Source organism: Leuciscus leuciscus (assembly GCF_965113295.1).
Source record: "Leuciscus leuciscus genome assembly, chromosome: 2".
Classification (NCBI taxonomy): Eukaryota; Metazoa; Chordata; class Actinopteri; order Cypriniformes; family Leuciscidae; genus Leuciscus; species Leuciscus leuciscus.
Genome location: NC_138726.1, coordinates 62,488,989 through 62,512,076, shown reverse-complemented (window position 1 = coordinate 62,512,076; position 23,088 = coordinate 62,488,989). Strand labels below are relative to the sequence as shown.

General features: G+C 40.4%; 1 protein-coding gene and 1 long non-coding RNA gene across 2 annotated transcripts in view; one reads left to right on the top strand and one right to left on the bottom strand.

Annotated features, from left to right (window-relative positions):
* The window catches only part of LOC309492466 (C-type mannose receptor 2-like), a 177,235-nt gene extending 158,244 nt beyond the window's left edge, over positions 1-18,991 (bottom strand). Inside the window, exon 1 of the mRNA XM_082161467.1 lies at positions 18,798-18,991. Within this exon, the coding sequence (XP_082017593.1) occupies positions 18,798-18,900 (103 nt within the window). The 5' untranslated portion in view covers positions 18,901-18,991. The remainder of the gene's footprint in view (positions 1-18,797) is intronic.
* On the top strand, positions 9,933-11,376 carry LOC309492552. The gene is made up of 3 exons (XR_014203574.1): positions 9,933-10,302; positions 10,806-10,880; positions 11,015-11,376. It is a non-coding gene; the product is annotated as an uncharacterized lncRNA (long non-coding RNA).
* Positions 18,992-23,088: the final 4,097 nt, after the last annotated feature.

The window sequence follows — 23,088 nt, the reverse complement described above, 5'->3', positions numbered from 1 at the left end:
GCTTTGGAGGATCTGCAACCCGGGGTAACTGTGTAACAGAGCGGGCAGTGGGTAGGTGTGGGCACAGAATTGTGGGCACATTCTCTACGCTTAGCACTCGAGCGGCGCATGCCCGCTATGAGAGTGCGCTCTGTGAGCGTTACCGGGGAGACCGTGTTTGTGTGTAGCAGTGAGCACGTGGGAGTGGGCACATATTCTACACTTATAACACCATTGGCGTTATAGGAAACTGATAGAGCGAAATGCTTTGATGGCTCATATCTTTAGACGCTCATAAATACTCAAGCACCATCCTGTGAGCGGGAGGGTGCGAGATGCGGGTTCACTTTCTGTATGTAAGAAAGCTGCCGCGAGCTCGGAGAAGCCAGCAGAAAAAATATATATATCTGCCGCCAGAGTCGGATTCGAACTCGGGTCTCCCGCGCGGAAGCTTAGTGTTCTGCCACTGAGCCACAGGGGCACACATAAGCTCTCAGTTAGCGCGAGCATATGACAGAGCGTCGTGTTTCGTTTCGGCGTTTGTTTGCAGGCGCGCGTGTATTAAACAGGCTCGTTTACTGCAGTATTAGTATTTCCAGCCGCCTGAACTTTAGAGGGGACTGAGAAATATGTCAGGAACGGAGTTTAGTCCGACCTGGGTGGGACTTCCTCTTTTCGCCGGTGCTCGTGACGTCCGCTCTGATATCCCTTGAGAACGGCGCGGTTGCGCGGCTCGGACAAAGGGAGAGAGAGCGGGAAGATGTCATCATGTGCTGTGACATCGTTAGTTTGCAGACGTGTGTGTAAGAAAACAGGCTCGTTTACTGCAACATATATATTTCTAGTCGCCTGTAGCTTAGGAGGGGACTGATAAATGGAGGTGGCCGGTAGGTGACGCGCGCGACCGAGACGCGGGGTAGCTTTCTTATAACGTAAAGGAAGCCAGCCCGTGACCGCCTACTTCTGACATCCCTTGTGAGCGGCGCGTTTGCGCGGCTCGAACAGAGGGGGAGAGCGCAGGAAGGGCGAGCGTCGTCATGTTTTGCGTAGCGTTAGTTTGCAGGCGTGCGTGCATAAAAACAGGCTCGTTACTGCAATATATGTATTTCCAGTCGCCTGAGCTTAGGAGGGGACTGAGAAATATGTCAGGAATGGAGGTTAGTCCGCTAACACTCTACTCTCCTTTAGCCAGTGACGGGGGGGTAGCTTTCTTGTAACGTAAAGGAAGCTATAGCCCGAGACCGTCCGTTTCTGACATCCCTTGTGAGCGGCGCCGTTTGCGCGGCTTGACAGAGGGGTCTGACGTCATCTGCTTCGTCCCCCGAGGCGACGGCAGTGCGGGCAATGGCCGGCCGCTGCGCGTCGGTGAAGGGCGGGGGAGAAGGAGAGAGCGAGGCTCGCGGGAGGGGCTCCGGCGAGCGCTCAGCTGTCATACCCGGCTCGCTGAACGCAGCCGCCCGGGTAGAAGGCCAGGCAGAGAGCGCAATCACAAGGCGGTCTCCGTCGCTGAGCGTGGCTCTGACGAGCCACAGGATGAGCGAGGCATTTGAAACAACGCCTCGCGCTCTTTTAGATGCAAAGTGTGTCGCGGGGCGAGCACACAACACACACACATAGAGCAAATAAAGGATATATTCGCCGGATAGCGAAGCAGGCAGGGATAGCTGAAGGCGGCGAAGGCGGCCGGCTTCCTCAGGCAGAATCCTCGGCTTGCAAGGCGCTGGTTTCAACGGCGGCTTCCTCAGAGATCAGCGATGCCTAGAGCTTCGCTGAAGAGACAAAAATCAGTGAAAGCAGCCTCTCAGCCCATATTTATACCCTCTGCCACGCCCCGCCTCGGGCCGTGACGCGTAGGCGCGCTGCTCGCGCACATTGGGCGTGACGTCACGCCAAGGGCTCAGTGATAGGCTGCTGCAGTTGCCGCAGAGCAGCCTATGAGCACGCTAGATTGCCTGCTCTAGGTCTGCTTGCTGCCGCACTGCGTTGACAAGATATAAAAATTAAGGATAATTTTTTTTTTTGCTTCATATCTCAAGAAAAGATGACTTTACCCGTAGCGTAAGCTAAACTTACGCAATACGAGAGAACCTCTCGTAAGAGAACAATAATTTGACACAAAATATTGATTTAAAAAGGAGTTTATTGATTTAAAAACGATTGTTTTTGAAAATAGTCCGTTCCGTCTCTACGGTTAGAATCCTGCATCCATAGCAACGCTCTGTTTTTCATGGCAACGGTGTGTTATCAAGAAATAATTCTATGCATTCTACATTAGAATTCAACCAAGCCGTGTAATAAAAAACATGAATGTACAGTATTCACACATCCACAAACATTATTAGATCCATCAGCATGACGACAAGCTCCATGATTCCTCTTATCACTGCGTCATCAACCGACGCCTTTGTTATTGTAAGAGGTTAGTGACCCCTAGTGGCGAAAAAAAAGACATATTGTAGCTTTAAGAATAAACCATATTTAATTTAATTGAGACACATATAGATGCTCACAATTATATTTTAAACAAGTAATTAGTAAATATATGACTAGTGCAAAACACAGGAGTGAGGAGAAGAAAGAAGCCTCACCACCAGAATAACAAGATACCATGAAATCAACTGACGTGGCTTGTGCTTTGCTTTTATTTTAAACAGCCAATATACTTTGAGACACATCCTCGAATCATGATCTTCTACTTTCTATTTAACAGCAAGTATGTTTGACTGAACAGTCTGTGTTGAAAATAATTAGCCGTTTTTTCAGGGGAGAACTAATGCGAATTTAAAATATAAATGTTTCTAAAAGCCACAGATGAAAACTCATGTTGATGTCATGGGGTCTTTAAAACATATAGTGCACATTAGTATTTTAAATACCCAAAGAACATTGCATTGATATTAAACAGACTCATATGATACTTTTAAATTACAGAAATTAATTTAATTTTACTGATATAAGCACATTATCTGATGATAATGACATATCCTTCACTCCTAAGATCTGCTGCAGATGAAGTTGAGTTTGTGAGTCTCAGGACGGCTGATCCAGCGCTGATCTCCTCCAGACAGAACTGCTCCAGATCTCACTCCAGACTCACAGTCCTCGTCTCCTGTGCCGTTCCCTGGAGCCCAGTTCTGATAGCACACGGTCTCTCCGCTCACCCAGTACCAGATGCCCAAAATATGGGAGTGACGTAAACCCAACCACACCGCCTCAGTAGACGCACGTTTAACCACATTCATCACCTCCTCCTGCATCTCCTCTGAATGAACCGAGACCAGATCCGTATAATTCTGTCTGCAGTATCTCAGAGCTTCAGGCCACGTCAGAGTCTCTGTGATCAGAATCAGTTTATCTGGACACAAAACAAACCACAAGCAAAAACTAGAGAGAGACTGATCAAAAACAACATGCAGAACAAACACTGTGGAGGAATCTGTCATGTCAGACATGTAGCGTGAACTTTAAGATATCTGGAGGTGATGGATGGATTGTGTGTGTTTGTGAGGATCTGCTCACCTTCATGACACACAAAAGGAAATTGCTTGTTGCAAATTATGTCATTCCATTTTCCCTGAGCATTTGGATTGAGCATTGTACAGTTTTCAACACCTCTAGCATTATTAGGTTCACCAGACTTCCAGTATCTGAATGAGGAGTTACTCTGATCTGACCACTGCCATGAGTCTCTGAACAGACCGATCCAGACATCATTAGATATGTGACTATCATTGATGATCTTCTGAACCTGTTGACTCTCATCCTGGTTCCTCACACTGACCAGATCAATGTGATTCTGTCTGCAGAAACTCTGAGCGTCTGTCCAGTTCTTCTGCTGATTGACAAAGACAAGTCCTGTGTTCGCTTTAAGAAAAAAACACAAAAAAAAATCAGTTTGTTCCTTTTTTCATTTTTTTTTTTCATAAAACAAAATTCTACATTTATCCACAGTCTGTTCTATATTCACTAACAAATTACATGGATTACATACAATAATTACGTGATTATATTTTACACAGTTACATTTACTCAAATTGTTATGCTGATAATATAATTTGTAAGGAAAATGTTTTAATTAATATGGAAGTATTTCCGAGGAAACTTAAACACACACACACACACACACACACACACAGAGAGAGAGAGAGTGAGGCCAGAAATGGAAAGGACTTTATAAAACTGGATACGTAAACCATAGAATATGAAAACTGCATCCCAAATTGCCAAGAAAAAAATAGATAATTACAGGAATGAATCCGTTACATTGTTCCTCAGTCACTCCTGAAATTGTTATGATTGACAGTGATAACTGTAGGAATGGACGGGACAAAACCTTTGTCAAAATAAACCTGTGCATTAAGTGCTGTGGTGTAAATGCAGACTAATAGACCTGCAGCAATATAGACCAGAAGAAGAAAACAAGTCTGTGTTGTCTGGGTAATTTTAGCAGCTTTAAATATTTTTGTAATACAATTTGTGTCCTTTAGCAATGTTTAAAAATCAGTTTACTATTTTTTTTTTTAAATCCCAAAAATATTTAATGCATTATTTACTTATATATATTTACTTGTTATTAAAGCTATTTTATAATAAATCCAAAAGCAAAACATGAAAAGAACTACATTATGAAGTGGCAAGAGCAAATCGAGTGGTTCAAGTATGACATCACTTTGTAGAGATTAGCATTTTAGCACTTCTGGTTCCATCGTCCCGAAGTCAATGGGTTTTTTGAATGGGATTTTGGTTAAATGGCTGAAATAATGTCTGTGGTGAACACAAGCTCAAGACACTTTCACGTTTTATTCTACGGCATAAAATACATCAATATTACGCCACTGGTGATTTTTTTAAGCTGTTACATGTCTTGAAAAAGGCTGTTGCTAACAAGTGGCTAAATGGGACTTCAGAGGCTGTCGGAGATTAAATGTCATCACGCCGAACAGATAAACTCAGTCCACTTTTACAGACTCATTATGCTCATAATTCTGCTCTTATAAACTGTATTCCAACTCAATGTTCTGGGAACATGACTTTAGATAAAAACTGAAAGAGTTGTCAGAAGCTTTAGTGATGATAGTCTTGAATTTGTGGGACCATTGTGTAGTTCGTTTATAGCCAAACTTTAGCTTTTTACTTCTGGCGACTGCATTTATGCTTCAAAATTCATAAAAGTTGTGTTCATCTGTGATTTTGATGGACAAAACGTGCAAGTATCATAAAATTTTGTTGATCACAGAGCTTGTTTTTAGCGATAATCCAAAAGCCTATGGGAAAATCCTATTGTGTTTTTGTCGAGGGAACCAGTGTGATGCGAACTGTCGGTTGGCCTACACAGTGACATCATACTTGCAGCACTGTATGAGCAAACGATTCCTCTGCTGCCATCTACTGGTTATGGTGGTAATTTCATAATGTCATTTTCCTTTTAAAGTTTTTTATTCCCTATCGAGGGAACTCAACACTGCGTCGTTGAAAACGACTCTTTGGGGACGCTCCCTTAGCATGCGCCTCTGAAGTATGAATGAAACTAATCCAATCCTGATTGGTATTGCGTCATGACGTAACATGATGTGACGGCATAACCGGATGCATAAAAGTGACGCCGGCACACACACACATTAGCTTTCGCTCTCTGTGAAACTGTCTGTCTTATTTGGTGTTGCAAAAACCCTATAAGTATGGCGAGTGAACAATACACGAAGTGTGTGCAACCCTGCCCTATATATCTCACGGGTGGGGACACGCATCAGTTGTGTGTGTATTGTTTAGGAGCGCAGCATGCACAGGCTCTCGAGGGGGCTGCCTGTGAACACTGTGAAGCACTCCCTATTAGAGTGCTGTGCTCCCGCTTGGCTGTTTTCAATAATGATGGCCAGGTTCAGGTCCCACGTCCGTTGAGGCGGCGCGGCAGCTTAGATCGACTGAAGACTGCCGAGGCACTTTCTCGTTCATCATCCGCAGATTCTATAACGCTCGTTCACGGCGCAGACGCCCGCGATGCGGCTTCTTCTGCCCGTGACGAGTGCCCGATGCTCGAGCTATCTGCTTCTGAGGAAGTGGATGTGCTCAGCATCGGAAGCGAGGAACATAAGTCACACTCGCTGGCTCATGTTCCCGCTTATGAGGAGCTGGTAGAGGTTGCGACGCGTGCTGTGGCCAGACTCAACATCAGCTAGCCACAAGATAAGCAGGATGATACTCGTCGAAGCAAGCTAGAGGAGAGATTCCAGCAGCACAGATCACAACCTCAGCGCCGGGGCTTACCGTTTTTCCCAGATCTTCATAAAGAGATCTCTAGATCCTGGGAAAAACCCCACTCTTCACGTATCTCATCACATTCATTATATGATTATTCGAATATGGTGGGTGCGAGAGAGGCGGGTTATGGCAAGATGCCGCAGATGGAGGAAGCTTTAGCGAGCTATCTTTCTCCTGAAGCGGCATCTTCGCTTAAAGCCGGCGCTGCCCAGCAAACCGTGGATTTCTGTCCCCTAGTGGAAAACGTCTCGGGTTACGACTGTAACCCATGTTCCCTGAGAAGGGAATGAGACACTGCGTCGTCTTGCCACGGCCCTTGATGCCTCGGAGCGGCTTGCTAGGGGCAGTCATGGCCTAGTGGTTAGGGAGTTGAACTGGTAACCCGAAGGTTGCTGGTTCGATTCCAGAACCAGTGGGAAATGACTGAGGTGCCCTTGAGCAAGGCACCTAACCCCTAATCGCTCCCCGGGCGCCACACAAAAGGCTGCCCGCTGCTCTGGGTGTGTGTATCCACGTTTGCAGTGTGTGTGTGTTAACTACTCACTACTCTGCTCCTAATGTGTGTGCATTAACTTGGATGGGTTAAATGCAGAGGTCAAATTCCAAGTATGGGTTACCATACTTAGTGCCGGCGTCACTTTTATGCATCCGGTTATGCCGTCACATGTTACGTCATGACGCAACACCAATCAGGATTGGATTAGTTTCATTCATACTTCAGAAGCGCACGCTAAGGGAGCGTCCCCAAAGAGTCGTTTTCAACGACACAGTGTCTCGTTCCCTTCTCAGGGAACATGGGTTACAGTCGTAACCTGAGATGTTTTCCACTAGGGGACAGAAATCCTCCACTAAACTAAAGCATGGCATATTTTCCATATCTCCCTTAATGAAAAAGAGAAATGTAGGCTATATCTTCTTTAAACTAAATTTAGTCTACAACTATAAAGGTAAAAGATAATAAAGTGTTTAAGGCCTTCTTTAAAAAAAAAAAAAAAAAATATATATATATATATATATATTGGGGTCCAAACATCCCTAGTGTGCACCATAGACAAAACGGCCCGATTGTGCAGACCTCCATGATTGAAGATAAAACAGTTTTAGCATTTTAGCATGAAAAGGCTGCTTAATTTAGTGGCATTTTTCAGATATCTGAAAAGGAGGCATAGTGATGATGTGAGTAATAATACTTATCTGTTTTACTCATTTGAATACAGTCAGTCAATAATTTACCTTAATTATCATTTTTGTAACAATAGGGGTTTGAGTTAGTTTTGTAATCTGGCTTAAAAACAAATTGACCAAGGATACTTGACAAAGAGAATATCTGCAAACAGTTTATCAGTATACATAACGTTTGAGTATTGTTCTTTTTAAGCATTTATTTATTTATTTATATTACACATAGCCCAAAAATCGAAATTTAAAACATTTGCAAATTTGTCTACAAAACCTCTGGATTTATATATTTTTCTACACTTAAGATATGCAAATGAAAACTAGCATACCTGAAAAAAATTATATTCTTTGTGTTTTAATGTTGATAAATCATTGCATATGCACCTTCTGCGCAGACGGCACACATCATCAGTGCGTTCTGTAAGGCTTTGCAGAAACACACAGTCACTGAGCGCCACAAACACACAGCTGTCGTCTTTTACAGTTCCTCCTGAACCAAAACAACGGGCTTATTCTGCGTTCATACTATTATTGTAATTTTATTGTGTTTATGAGTCATGAGGTAATTTAACGCTGTCTCTCTTGGTGCTTAGCCGACTCTGCTGTGTGTGTGCTTGTGTTTTAAAGGAGCCGTGGGTTTGGAGACTCTGAAGGGAGAGTGGGATCTCATGCTTTCAAAGCTAGCTTGATATTGCTGGCCTCTCTGAAGTAACATTCCCCACCTTTAATTTATAAGTTAATACGGTAACACTTTATATTACGACCCGCAAACTACTGCGTAAGTAAACCAAAATGATGGTGTACGTTTCTGTAATTATAGTGTACTTCCGTGTAGGTATAAGGGAACAATAATTAAGTTTTGGGTAATAAAGGGGTAAGAAGCAGATATACAACCTGCAAAGGACTTCGTAAGTAAACCGAAATTACGATGTACATTTCTGTAATTATAGTGTACTTCCGTGTAGGTATAAGGGAACAATATGTTAAGTTTTGGGTAATAAAGGGGTACAACCAGATATACAAGCTAATTATTTATAATGTAATTATTTTAAAACTAACAGGTACCTATTCTGTTAATATATTCCAGGCAAAAATTGTACGTCTGTTGTATATAAAGTATGATAAAAATTGAATTTATTGGCTTTTCTTACTAAACTACTTAACGTTAAGCCCCCCCAAAAAAATGGTTTCTGCTATGATTTTAATTTAGAATGTACCATGTAGTACTTAGTACTTACATTATCACATTGTATTGCAATGACACTTAAATGTCAGGGCAAATATACTGTGTAATTAAAAGGTTTTTGTTTTGTTTTCTTAATACGAGTACCTTTCTCTGTAATTACTGTGCAAATAGTGTTGTTTCGTATTGTTACATAGTAAGTAGTGTTTGTTACCCGTTTCAACTGTGTAGTTACAGGGTAAGTGTAACTCCTGCGGGCTGTAAATTAAAGTGGCGCTTGTTACCCCCTTGTTCTGTGTAGTTACAGGGTAAATACAACATTAAACCAGTATGCTGAAACAGACAAACCTAGCTTCACCATTAGCATTATCAACAAATTTCTAAATTAGTACTTGTAAAAGAACAGTAGCACAATTTAAACCAAAAACATTGATTAAAACAAATTTAACAATAAACAATCACAATGTTGAAATGACATCAACACTGTACAAACTGTAAACAGAACAGAAATAATCTTGAAATTACACTGTACAACGTGTATAAATAACAATAATCGCCAACAGTTGAACAGAGAAAACAAACAATTGGTTTAAACAAATTGTACACAAAAAAAAAATCAATGCCGGAACTTATTTTTTATAGGTAGCGGCTTATTTTCTTTTTTCATGTCCTCAATTTTCTTCCAAAGTTGGGGACAGGAGGCCACAAATTGCTGTAGGTCCTTGGCATAGGACTGCAGAGTTGTCCCTGGGGTATAAGTAGGAACAGAAAACTGTTCCCCATCTGATGCTATTTGTCATGATGAGAGTTGGAGAGAGAGAACCCAAACGCAAAGGCAGATTAAATGTCTCTTTAATAAACTCAGAAGCGCTGATAGGCAAAATCAGAACACAGGTGCCGACAGGCAAAAACAGTTCAAACAGAAAGTCTCTTTAAGGAAAAAGGCAACTGAAGTCCGCAGGTTAGGTACTGGAAATCCCACCAGGGTGCGGAGAAGGGTCCAAGTAGCGGATGAGTAGCTTCAAACAATAGTTGGAACCGACAGCCAGAGGCAGGCAAGCAGATGATGATCAGAAGTAATAATCAGGAGACAGCATATACCACACTGGACACGACAAGACTGGTAAACGATAGAGAAACATCAGGTACGTAACACATATCAGGTAATACTCTGGCAGGGAACAAAGGAAAAGAGGGAGAAGAAATAGGGAAAGAAATCAGTAGGAAGAGAGAACAGGTGTGAGCGTTAACGAGATGATGAGATAGAGAACAGCTGAGCGAGAGAAAAGAAACGGGGAAATGGTGTAAGGAGGAAAAAGACCAGGGCTGCGTTCCAAACCGCATACTTCCGTACTATTTAGTATGGGAAAAAGAGTTGGCGAGCGAAAAAGTATGTACGAATCCAAAAGAGTAGGCGAGAATTACCTGGGTGACGTACTAATTATCGCGAGATTCGGGCTTAAGTGCGTTCGAATATGCCTACTTTCCTACTATATAGTAGGCGAAAACAGTACGTGAAGGAAGCAGTACGTTCGAAACATCAGTATTCATAAAAGAGTAGGCGAGAAGTTCCCGGATGGCTTACTGCTTCCACACAGATTTTGAGTGCTGATCCGTGGATACTCTTCTATCCCAGGAGGCCACGCGAGAGGACACGTCATTATCAAACATCGCGGAGATCAGCGACGCGGGTGCTTTCAAATGTGAGTAAACATGGTTCCTTGTGTTAAAATTGCATGTGTTGAACTACGGTAGAGTAAACTGTTGAATTGTTGAAGGTGTAAAGACGTTACACAGTGTAGTATAGTTGTGATTTTGCTGTAAAGACACGTTTTATTATGTATAACGTTAGCTAACAGGGGAGCTCCAGTAAGGACACGTAAGTTACGTCTCTAAAGTGGATTTACATAAACCATATACATCTTAAAGACGCTTATTTTAAATGTCTATTTACATCTGACAGGAAAATCTTCAGTAAGTTGCAGAAGAGCACATCACTACATGAAATAGACATCTGAGTGATGAATGTGTGCTAGAACAAATCTATAAAGTAACTAAACATAAGTTATCTATTTTATTTGTCCATTATGTTGATAAATTGAGGAACATTTATGTTGGATAAAAAGTTAAAACAACCTCAACATGTAAATGTAGTGTTGAGCTCATAAATCACAGATGTAATGTGAATCTTGTCTGGATGTTACAGGGACAGATGAACAGATGTGTGTTTATCCAGTGGAGAGTGGCTCATGAAGCTGAATGCTGCCATCAAAGGCTTTGAGTGAGTATACTACAGAAATGAATAACAACAACAACTATTTAAATATTAAGTTGTAGTTAATTTTAATTATTGTAATTTCAAACAGAGCTATTACAGCACTTTTCTGATTCTTGATTTCTGTGCATTTGCTGCAGATCTTTTGTGGTGGAGCAGGACCTGCGAGGGAAGATGATGGCGGCATTTGTGAAAAACAACGTTTTTGTCTTCTAAATAATACTGAAATCAAATGACATTGTGCGGTTAAAATGACTGTTTTTGTGTTATGTTTGTGCATTTTTGTAGGATCTGAAATGTCAGCAGGCTGGTGTGAGCACTGAGGATGAGGAGCCCAGAGCTGAATCCTGGAGATGGTGCCATGGAGAGACCTTCCATCACTCCACCTGCCCTCAGATTGTGAAGCACAACGCATCACGCAACAACCTCAGGCACGAAAGCACGGCTCATCTCTGGCGGTCAGCTGATTCATCAGAATAAAGCTGCAGAATGGGAACCGCTGTGTTGAGACGGCAGAAGGATGTGGGGTTCAGTGCCTGTAGCCTACATACATACATGATTGTAGTTTGAATAAAGCTTTGTTTCATGTGTTGACTTGTATATGCATTTGTTTATTGTGTGATGGTGACTTTGATTCATTCTTTTACTAATTTATTAATATTTCTCATTGTTGTCAGTAAATAAAATATAATTATTTAATTAATGCTTTATTTATTGTTTGAATGAAAATGTAGATATGTTCACTATACACATCTAGAGTGTATTCATGCATAGCTATGTCATATGACACATTACATTTTGTTTGTTTTATTGAATTATTTTCAGTAAAAAGTAATATAATTAAGTATTGGTCAGCATTTATCGTTGTTATTATTGTATGTTTTGGGGTGGGATAGCAATGCAATTCATTCTGGGGTAATATTCATATTTAATATCATTATACTTAAATTTTTCGAGTATAAAATCAACAGTTTTCTCTAAAGGCGAATCTTCACACAGCTGCCCATCTCTTTTGTGCAGACATTACAAACGCTGGAGAAAACCGTTCTAGGTAGGGCTGTCGAGTTACTGGTGTTATGAGGTATGTGTGTATATATATATATATATATATATATACACACACATATATCAATCATGGGTTTGCATACATAATATGAGATTTTATACACAGGAAAAAAGAACCTACAAGGTTGAATATCGTAATATATATTTTCTTAAATAATTAGTTATAATACACTTCAAAAATTATTTTTTGTTATTTATAGGCCTGAGGGATGAAACGAGAGTTAAATTCAGCAAGAAAAAGAGGAAAACATAAAGCAGTTTGCCACTTTTGCTTGTGGATGAAAATGTTTGGATATAAAATAAAGAAATTAACAACATATTCAAGAGATGACAATTTGGGGATTTTGTAATAAAAATAAATTATATCGTTAAGGATATAACGGTGGGTCACATTAGTAGGGTTAAATATAAGAACTTAAATCAACCCTAAATGTATTCACAAAATAAATGGGCAGCAGTTTCTTCAAAAAGACCACAAAATGAGCAAGTTTAATCAATATCAAGATATTTACAGATAGATGAATTAAACGTGTCGTTCAAATTTTTCAAGTTGTGGCTCTTGTGATAACGCGTCGTAGGTCACATGATAACGTCAACATGGCAGATGTCCGGTTCGCATTCATACTCAACGAGATCTGGCTATAAAGTACCTACTCTTTTAGCGCTCGTTAAGTAAGTACTTATTGAAATTAAGTACCTACTCATTGAGTATGCGGTTTGGAACGCAGCACAGGAGAGGAAGCAAGAGAGAGAGATGAGAAAGAGGAAAGAGCCCGATTCATGACACTATTGTCACCTGTAATCACAAGTACAGAAATGTAGTTAGTAGAATATCTAAAAAGGTTGCACTAGTACACCAATAATTTTTTGGGTATCACATAAACAGTGACGGCCCTATCATACACCCGGACGCAAGTGTCTTTTGCTAGTTTCAACCCGGCGCAATGATCATTTTCACGTTTTGCACCATGTTGTTTAAACAGCAAATGCATTTGTGCCCAATTTTGCGCCCATGGTCTGAAAATGAGGTGTGTTCAGGCACATTGTTGGTGCGTTGCTATTTTGAGGCAACAAAAATAGACTACACCATTGATCAACTAAAACCTGCTCTAAAGTCTAAAGTCAATGGCGCCATATTGTTTTTGTTATTTAATGAGCGCATTAGTATTACGGGACGACAATGCGCGTTTGCTTATCACACATGGATGCGCAGCAGCACACAACCCTTTTTATAATATGAAAAATTAAAGGATTAAAATGTAAAAGATTATTATTGAGTCTCTTGGACATAAATGAGGACCGATTACGAGATGTTAGAAGGCGTAAAGAGCTGCTTCACCTGTAGCCTGGTAAGTAATTAAATGTTTTGCTTTAAACAAATGTAAATATTGCATCTATTTTTAAATGTTTTTTTAAATGCTACCCCACGGATTTATTGTATATGATTACTTTGTACCTCTGGATATGATGAGATGAGAAACATTTTTAAGTACCGGTAATGCTTTTAAAACACTCACGGCGCTGTCCGAGTGCTGAAATGTTTCGGCTCTCCACACGTTTGTAAATTCTTTATCTCCTGTTGTTAAAAATAAAGTATTTTTAGAGCCCGCCGGCCCAAAGTTGCAAGTGAGTTTTTTCCGCTCTCGGGCACCAGGGGGTTGCGAAACCACCACCATTCAACCCGAAATAAGTAATATAACCATTCCACTGACTCCGAAGCTGTTCCGTTAAGGTAAAAAAAGTTACTTAGATCACCTTTAAGACTATACAGCGGGTATATACATGTTATAACAGTACAGATCATATCATATATTAAGCTGCATGAAAACATGCAGTTTAGAAAGCTAAGGTATAAATAGAGTAGCTTCTAATGAATATAACAAAAGTGGTGCATCAAGGGTCTATAAGACTACCGTATTTTCCAGACTATAAGTCGCTCCGGAGTATAAAGGGGGTCGCACACCGGACGCGCGGCTCGGCGGCGCGCCGCGCAGCACCATGTCTTTTAAATTCGAACACACTATTCTCTATGAGAGTACACACACCGGCGGCGCCTTACGCCGTCTGTCCGCGACGGCTCAGGACCGTGTTCAAAATCCTGCCGCGCCACAGAGCGCCATTTACATAGTTTTATATAAAATGTACATGTGTGTGTCTCAAATCGTAGTTAATGTATATACGGACTTCACCCTGTGCTGCAATATACATTTAGTTTTATGTTTATTTACAGAAATCAGAAAATTGCTGATGTTATCGGATTTTCAGGTGACAGTTGTCCTAGACGTGGCGCGGCGCGGCGCGGCGCTGAGCTGCGCGTCCGGTGTGCGGCCGCCTTAAGTCGCATCAGTCAAAAAATGCGTCATGAAGAGGAAAAAAACATATATAAGTCGCACTGGAGTATAAGTCGCATTTATTTAGAAATTTATTTCACAAAATCCAAGACCAAGAACAGACATTTAATCTGGAAAGGCAAGTTATTTAACTACACAGTAGCACACAGAACAACAGGCTGAGTAGGTGTCCGGTATGTTAACGCAGCACATTAACAGTTATTCAGCTACACAATAGCATAAAGAACATATACCTGGGAAGCTGAATAGGCTAAATTAACATAAGCCAGGGAGTCCAACAAGCAAGTTACCAGTAAACAAGTTCACCAAGCTCCCGCGATCTCATTCCACATCACTGAATCCATTGAATTTTCTTCATATGGTGTCGCTTCTGAATAACTCCGCCAACTAGAGCGCCCTCTCGCGGCTGTAGACGGTAATGTTTTCTCTTGGTTCATCTCAGTCTGAATTAATTTTGATATATAAGTCGCACCTGAATATAAGTCGCAGGACCAGCCAAACTATGAAAAAAAGTGTGACTTATAGTCCGGAAAATACGGTACTTGAAAAATAAACACAAAAACCTAGAAAAAAACTCTACATTTATTAACAAAAGCAGTAAACACTGCTCAGTCAAGACATGTACCTGAATTTGACTATCAACTTGTTTTATAAGGTACATCATGTTTTCTGTTAAAAGTGATTTAAAAAAAAAAATAAGGAAAGAGGAGGTGTGAGTTTGGCCTAGAAATACTCTAACTTCTTTTTTTTAACCTTTGCCAATGTTTAGCATGAGTAATCCAACTCTTCAACTGTGCTAATACATCAGAATGCATCAAATACCATTAAACCTGCCCTTTAATAGGTTTTAATTTACTAAAGGCTATATTTTATACTGCTGTTGGACTGTACAGCAATAAAGAAGTGTGTTTCTTTTATTTAGCCTAGGATAAGTGATATAGAGGATTAGCCTGGTTAAAACCAGACCATTCTCAGTAGTAACTGAGTTATGGTCTGGCAAAGCTTCATTAATAACTCATTTCCAAAGGGGCGTCACCAACGGATGTCGCTCAAATGCCTCTGGGCACAATTGGATAGACCTAAAACCAATCAGAGCGATCGTCATCGTGTAAAGCCATATGCTGCGTCCCAATTCGCCTAAGTTACACTACGCCATAAAAGTATGCACTCTTTTTGTGAAGAAAAGGTATTTACTTTTGAATGTGTTGCAAAAAAGTAGGCAAGCTTTGGGACACACTACTTCGTCATCTTTATCGGACGGATCTGTCGCGTGCATCCTGTCACGTAAACTGCCCTGTCAATCATCTTGTCACAGTTAAAATCCTCTATTAAATATAATTTCATTTCCTACCGTTTCGGAGAGAAATGTAGTAGCACGTTCATCTGCCAGTGGGTCTTTCATGGAGACTGTCCTCATGTGTTTGCAATTTTAATATAATAATGCATTTAAAAGTTGCTGCGCCTGGCCTGCGCAATTGGATGGACCTAAAACCAATCAGAGCGATCGTCATCGTGTAAAGCCCGCCCCAACGTTTCTGATTGGTGCCACGATTTCGAGGGATTAGAAATGGGCTTGAATGAGCTCTTTGCCAGACTACTTGCAGAGCATATCTAATTTTGCCGGAAGTTGTCTGGGTTTTCCCAGGCTAATAGAGGATGGATAAAAATAATAGAAAAGCCTCTTAGTATAACAGCACCATTAACTTTGTGCACATTGCAAAAATTATTATACTTTTAAATCACAAAATATTCTTAAAATTATCACCTTGATGAAATCCAGGAACACCGGCATAATTTGTGCAGTTAGGGGTTGCCATAATAGCTGGTACAAACGCATTAAATCTCTACAAAACATTTGTTTTAACCATAATACACGCACACGAGCTAAATGTGTATGTGGCGCACTTGCACCCATGATCTGTATCCACACATCCATCCAGTAAAACCTTTCATAGACACTGCTAGTAAACAATAAATACAATAATTGTTCAAAAACAACAAAAATTATGCTGATAAAAATATGCTGATTTGGCTGGTTTATTTTTTCCACTCCCGAGTGTATTTTACCCGAGACCCTATTTGTCTCCACTCTCAGGTGGGAGATCGAATCGAAGGTCATGTCGGCCTTAGAAGGGGTAACTCCTCCGCCCGATTGCCCACCGAATTGTTTGTTTGTGCCAGAGGGGTATCGGACCGACGTCATTCTGTGGGGACACAGTTCCAGCATAGCATGTCATCCAGGGGTCAACTGCACAGGTTTTTTAGTAAAGCAACGATTCTGGTGGCCATTAATGGCTCGCGACATCGGCAGTTTTGTCTTGGCTTGCTCGGTTTGTGCCACTGGTAAGACTTCCAATCGACCCCCAGATGGGTTACTCCAACCGCTGTCAGTCCCTTCAAGACCCTGGTCCCACATCGCACTAGATTTTATTTCCGCCCTCCCAGGGCAAGACGGTCGTTTTGACCGTCATGGACCGGTTCTCGAAGGCGGCTCATTTTATTCCCTTGCCTAAATTACCCTCCGCCAAGGAGACAGCGGTAACTGTTATAGATCACGTCTTTCGTTTACATGGCCTCCCGATGGACGTGGTTTCTGACAGGGGTCCCCAATTTGTGTCCAAATTTTGGCAAGAGTTTTGTAAACTACTGGGGGCGAGCGTCAGTTTATCTTTGGAGTTTCATCCCCAAAGCAATGGACAAACCGAGAGAGCCAACCAAGATTTGGAGAGAGTGTTGCGATGTTTGGTCACCAAGAATCCTTCCTCCTGGAGTCAACAACTCTCGATGGTGGAGTACGCCCACAATTCGTTACCAGTGTCATCCACGGGCCTCTCTCCGTTTGAATGTAGTGTAGGTTACCAGCCACCAGTTTTTCCCAGTATGGAATCCGAAGTCGCGGTCTCCTCCGCTCACGCCTTCATCCAGAGGTGCCGTCACACCTGGAACAGAGCCCGTGAGACTCTTCTCCAGGTGGGGGTGCGCACCAAGGCTAAGGCCGATCGCCACAGGTCGAAGCCTCCCGTATACGTCGTTGGTCAAAAAGTGTGGCTTTCTAGTAAGAACATTCCTCTCCGATCCGTATCTAACAAACTGGCTCCTAAATTTATTGGCCCGTTCACTGTCACCAAAATCATTAGTCCGGTGACTGTCCGACTCAAACTTCCTCCTGCGTACAGGAGAATTCATCCCGCCCTCCATGTGTCAAAAATAAAACCTGTGTTTTATGCACGCATTAATCCGCCGGTCCCGGTTCCTCCCCCGCCGCGTCTCGTAGATGGGGAACCAACATATTCGGTTAACCGTATTCTGAATTTGAGAAGGAGGGGACGCGGATTCCAGTACTTGGTGGACTGGGAGGGTTACGGTCCGGAGGAGAGAAGTTGGGTTCCTGCTAGGGGCATTCTGGATCACTCCCTGATCGATGATTACAATCGACAGGTAAGTCCGCCAGGAGGCGTTCCTAGGGGAGGGGGTACTGTCACAGTTCATGAATCCACTGTCTCTCTCTCGTCTTGTGTATTGTGTGTGTGTGTCTGTGGGCGCGGTATAATGGGTTACTTTGTTGTTTTAGTATACTGTAGAAAAGACAATGTTTTATTAAGATGAAAAAGTGTTTTGAAATTTTTTTGTAAAATAAAAGTCAGAAATTAAATGGGATCCTTTATTGTATATTTACTGCACTTACCCTGTAACTACACAGAACAAGGGGGTAACAAGCGCCACTTTAATTTACAGCCCGCAGGAGTTACACTTACCCTGTAAATACACAGTTGAAACGGGTAACAAACACTACTTACTATGTAACAATACGAAACAACACTATTTGCACAGTAATTACAGAGAAAGGTACTCGTATTAAGAAAACAAAACAAAAAATACCTTTTAATTACACAGTATATTTGCCCTGACATTTAAGTGTCATTGCAATACAAAGTGATAATGTAAGTACTAAGTACTACATGGTACGTTCTAAATTAAAATCATAGCATAAACTTTTTTTTTTGGCTTGACGTTAAGTAGTTTAGTAAGAAAAGCCAATAAATAAACATTTTATCATACTGTGCTTACATACAGCCAAGTTTAATTTACAACCCACAGATGTCAAAATTACCCTGTAACTACATTGCACAACAACATATTTTGCTAGAAATGTGATAAAAACCTTTATATACAACAGACGTACAATTTTTGCCTGGAATATATTAACAGAATAGGTACCTGTTAGTTTTAAAATAATTACATTATAAATAATTTGCTTGTATATCTGGTTGTACCCCTTTATTACCCAAAACTTAACATATTGTTCCCTTATACTTACACGGAAGTATACTATAATTACAGAAACGTACACCGTATTTTCGGTTTACTTACGCAGTTGTTTGCGGGTCGTAATATAAAGTGTTACCGTTAATACTGTGTGTGTGTGTTAGTAGAAGACGTTCTGGAGCCGTTATATATATGGTGCATCAATAAATGAATGGTTGTAATTGTAAATAGCTGCACTTACTGTTGCAGATGAAATGACGAGTATCACTACATGACAAATCATGAAATTGTCCATTTCTCATCCTAGCACACTCATCTCTGCCTTCAGGTTGTCCAGTAGCCATGTCAATTATCAAGTACTCTCGGTTCTTTTTTAGTTACTGGAACTCTTGTGTACCTGAACTATTCTAACTAAGCTTTTGTCAGTACAACATACTATTCCCTATTTCACTTTACTTGATTTGTTTAAGCCAATCGGTTTGTATGCTTTTAAGTAAGTCTAACTAATTAGATTTTACAGTACAGAATATGGTGTATCTTTTATAAATGAATGTGTATTGTGATTGTATGGAGCTGCACTTACTGTTAGATGAACTGCAGATGAAGGTCAGGCTGTTACTACATGGCCAATCATGCCATTCTCCATTTCTCATCATTGCACACTCATCTCTGCCATCAGGTTGTCCAAATCCCCAGTTCAGATAGAGCGCAGGTTCACCTGAAGGCCACTGCCATTTCCTCTTCAGCCCAATCCAGATATCCTGAACACCTCTATCATTCACACTCTTCTTCAGCTCGTTCATGTCGTTCATGTTGTCAACGGTGGCCAGATCTGTGTAATTCTCTCTGCAGAATCTCTGAGCTTCAGTCCAGGTCTTGTTCACGTTTATAAAGTGATACTGACGCTGAACACATTCAGATACGGAGCAGAGAGCTGTGAAAGAGAGAGCGTTTGATTTAATGCTTTTCATAACAGGGTCAAACCTGATGAAACTATAAACCATAAACACACTCACCAATGAGAAGAAGAATCAAATATAGAGTTTGGTCCATTTCTGAGGAAGAAACACATAGAAAAACTCAAACATTCCCAGATTCATTTTGGAGTAAAATATGACAATTCATTTAGTATCTGAACAGCAGCATGAGTTCACTGTACATAATCATTCAGACAATATTAACATCTGAAAGTGTAATTGTGTTTGAAGAATGAACATGTTCTTACTTTAGAGGTCGTGTGTTTCTGTCCTGAGTCTGATGTTTCTGTCTGCAGATTTACACTACGCTATTATTATATCTGCTCTCATCCCTCTTTCAGCTCATCACATCATTTGTGTATTGTACTAAAACTAATTTTCATATTTTACTTCCTCCTTATTTGTGTATTTGTCCACCTTATTTGTGTTTGTCTTCCTCTGTTTCTCTATATTTGCATATTGACGTCTTTGTCAGTAATAGTCTATGTTAATATGAACCTTAATCAAAAAATGATATGAACATTTACAATTTACATTTGAACATTCACAACTAAACAGCAGCTTTAATGATATTGCTGGACTGCATAACTCATGTTTCATCCCGGATCATCTTGACATAAATGGCCGTTCCATTCTTGCGATCTTTGCACTTCACCATTTGTCTACGTGTGTAGTGGTGTGTTATCTGTGTTGTGTCTACTCAGAATCACTCTTGAATGCAGAAATTTGTCCCATCAAATCCTCCTTTTATAACATCTGTAGGAAAAAACAGATAATGTGTCCATCACAGAGGAGCTTGAAGTCACACTTACAACAGTATAACCTATGAAACAATCATTTACAAGGTTACGGCCTTCATAAATCAGCATGTAAACTTGCGTGACCCACCGCTGGGAACGCACATGCAGACTGGGAAGAAGCAAAGTGTGTCACTGGTGGACGGAAAGAATGAGGAAAACCCAAAAATGGTCATGGCAAGTGGAATCACAAAATAAATGTTCTTAATGCACTCCTGCTACACTTGCATGACATTTTCCTTGTGTTTGGCCCAAGTGTTCAAGTGGGCATGAAGACCGCAAGTGTGTGTAGAACTTTTGATTACCCGATGGGACACACTTACAGTGTTGTAAAAATGCAAGTGTTTACAGAGCTTTATTTTGATTCTCAAAGCTTTGCATTTTTAAATAATCCTCTAAGTGTCTGTACAGCAGAGCCTATAGGCATATACATATATGTAACACGATTTACAAGTAATGATGATGCTTTTAATTAAGTGATAAAAAGCATTTGCAAATGTTGTAAAATGTACAAATACACATCTTTATGTGTATTACTTCTATCGCTGTGCAATAGAAAGCATCCTGACCAACTGTGCGACAGTGTGGTATGGGAGCTGTTCTGTTGCAGAGCGCAAGGCACTGCAGCGGGTGGTGAAAACCGCCCAGCGCATCACTGGGACTCCACTACCTGCCATCGAGCACATCCAGAGGAAACGCTGTCTGCATCGAGCTCGCAGCATCCTTAAGGACTCCTCTCACCCAGCCCACAGACTGTTTTCTCTCCTGCCCTCCGGCAGGCGTTTCAGGTGCCTCCGGACCAGGACCAGCAGACTAAAGAACAGTTTTTTCCCCAGAGCTGTCTCTTTATTAAACTCTAACCCTCATTGATCCCACTCCCCTCATATACTGATTGACTCTCCTCTCCCTCCTCACACCTGCCTCCATTTTGTTATTTGCAATACTATAATGTTCATTTGCACTGCTGACTGTTATTATAGTAACAACTGTTTACATATGCATCTTGCACTACTACCTACTTACCTTGACTGGAATATGCTCAATTTGCACTGCCGACTGTTTATTTATACAGTACCAATTGTTTACATATACATTTGCAATACCGTACTTTTACTGTAATATGCAATTACTTTCCACTGCACTTTTTACTCCAAACTTTATTTGCACTACTTTAAATCCATTGTTATACTGCTCATTTTAGCCTAACTTATTACATATATCTATCTGCAAAACTCTGTTTATAGTAATAGCCATCTGTATATTATGCTCACATTCTGTTTATAGTAACAGCCATCTGTATATATATTCATAGTACATATTCACCTGTATACTCTGTTTATAGTAATAACCATCTGTATATTATGTTCATTGTACAGATCTATCTGTAAAAATTCTGTTTATAGTAATAGCCATCTGTATATTATATTCAGTACATATCTAGCTGTAAATTCTGTTCACAGTAATAGTTATCTGTATATATTAAAAGGACAAATCTATCTGTAAAATTCTGTTTATAATAGTATTCAATTCTATATTTATTCAGTTCATATCCATGTTCTGCACTTATGGAACCACTGTATATCCTGCACTTGCTGCTATCTGGTTAGACCTAAACTGCATTTCGTTGCCTTGTACCTGTTCTTGTGTATGACAATAAAGTTGAATCTAATCTAATCTAATCTAATCTAATCTTTATGAGGCGCCGTTTGTAAAGCGGCTCACGCTGAAAATAACAGCAACATTTTGTCACATTTAGTTTCAAACAATGTTTAAAAAACTGGTATGAATTTTTGACAGTCACTTTTTAGCACATTTACAACAATATTTGTCAACTTAGAGATATTTTAAATAGTTAAATCTAAATATTAAATGTTACACCTAAATGTTAAATCTAAATGCTAAATCTAAATGCTAAATCTAAATCTAAATGTTAAATCTAAATCTAAATGTTGAATCTAAATGTTTCGGGTGAAACTAAATATTTAACTAATATGCAAATATGGGGCGCTTTACAAACGGCGCCCCATACATCTTTGCACCAGTAGAATGTGCTCACTTGTAGCCTGCTACGTGCACATACTCTCTAGTGGCCAAGACTGCAGGTGTGGGTATTAGACTGGTGATACTGGTTACTGAGAGCCTTTAAAAAAAAACACGGTTTGAGGCTCCAGTCAAAGAGAAAGAAACGTGTGTGAGATGAAGGAGTGAGTTTGACCAGTGAGGGAGTTTGGGGCTTGAGGGTTTGAAGCTTTAAAAAAGAGTAAAGGAAGACAATTGTTTGTTTGTTTTTCTGTGGAAAAAAGGTATAAACTGTTTTGCTCATATATATAGGCTTCTTCTTTTTCCTCTTCTGAGAGCCGAGATCGCTGGTGTTGAGGAGGAGATCACGGCAGACATTCATTAAAATGCTCATATTATGCTTTCATTCCTCTATAGTCCATCTCTAATGTTAGTAAAGATTATTAGACTCATTATCCCACTGAAATAATATCATCATCTTCTTCTGCTGTTTCAGAATAAACGTCTTTATTTCCTCCGTCTAAATACTTGATTGTGATTGGCTGGAATGTGTTCATTAAAACATTGTTACATTTTTAAGAATTAGTCTTATTTAGAAAATTCTTATTTAGTTTCGTGTCATACTCCTGCTGTTCTGTGTTAGTTTATAGAACATGAACACATTTGCATGTTAACACATCCTCATCACTCATTTGTTTAGGTCCACATTTAGACTTTCAGGGTGGACAATCTTTACATC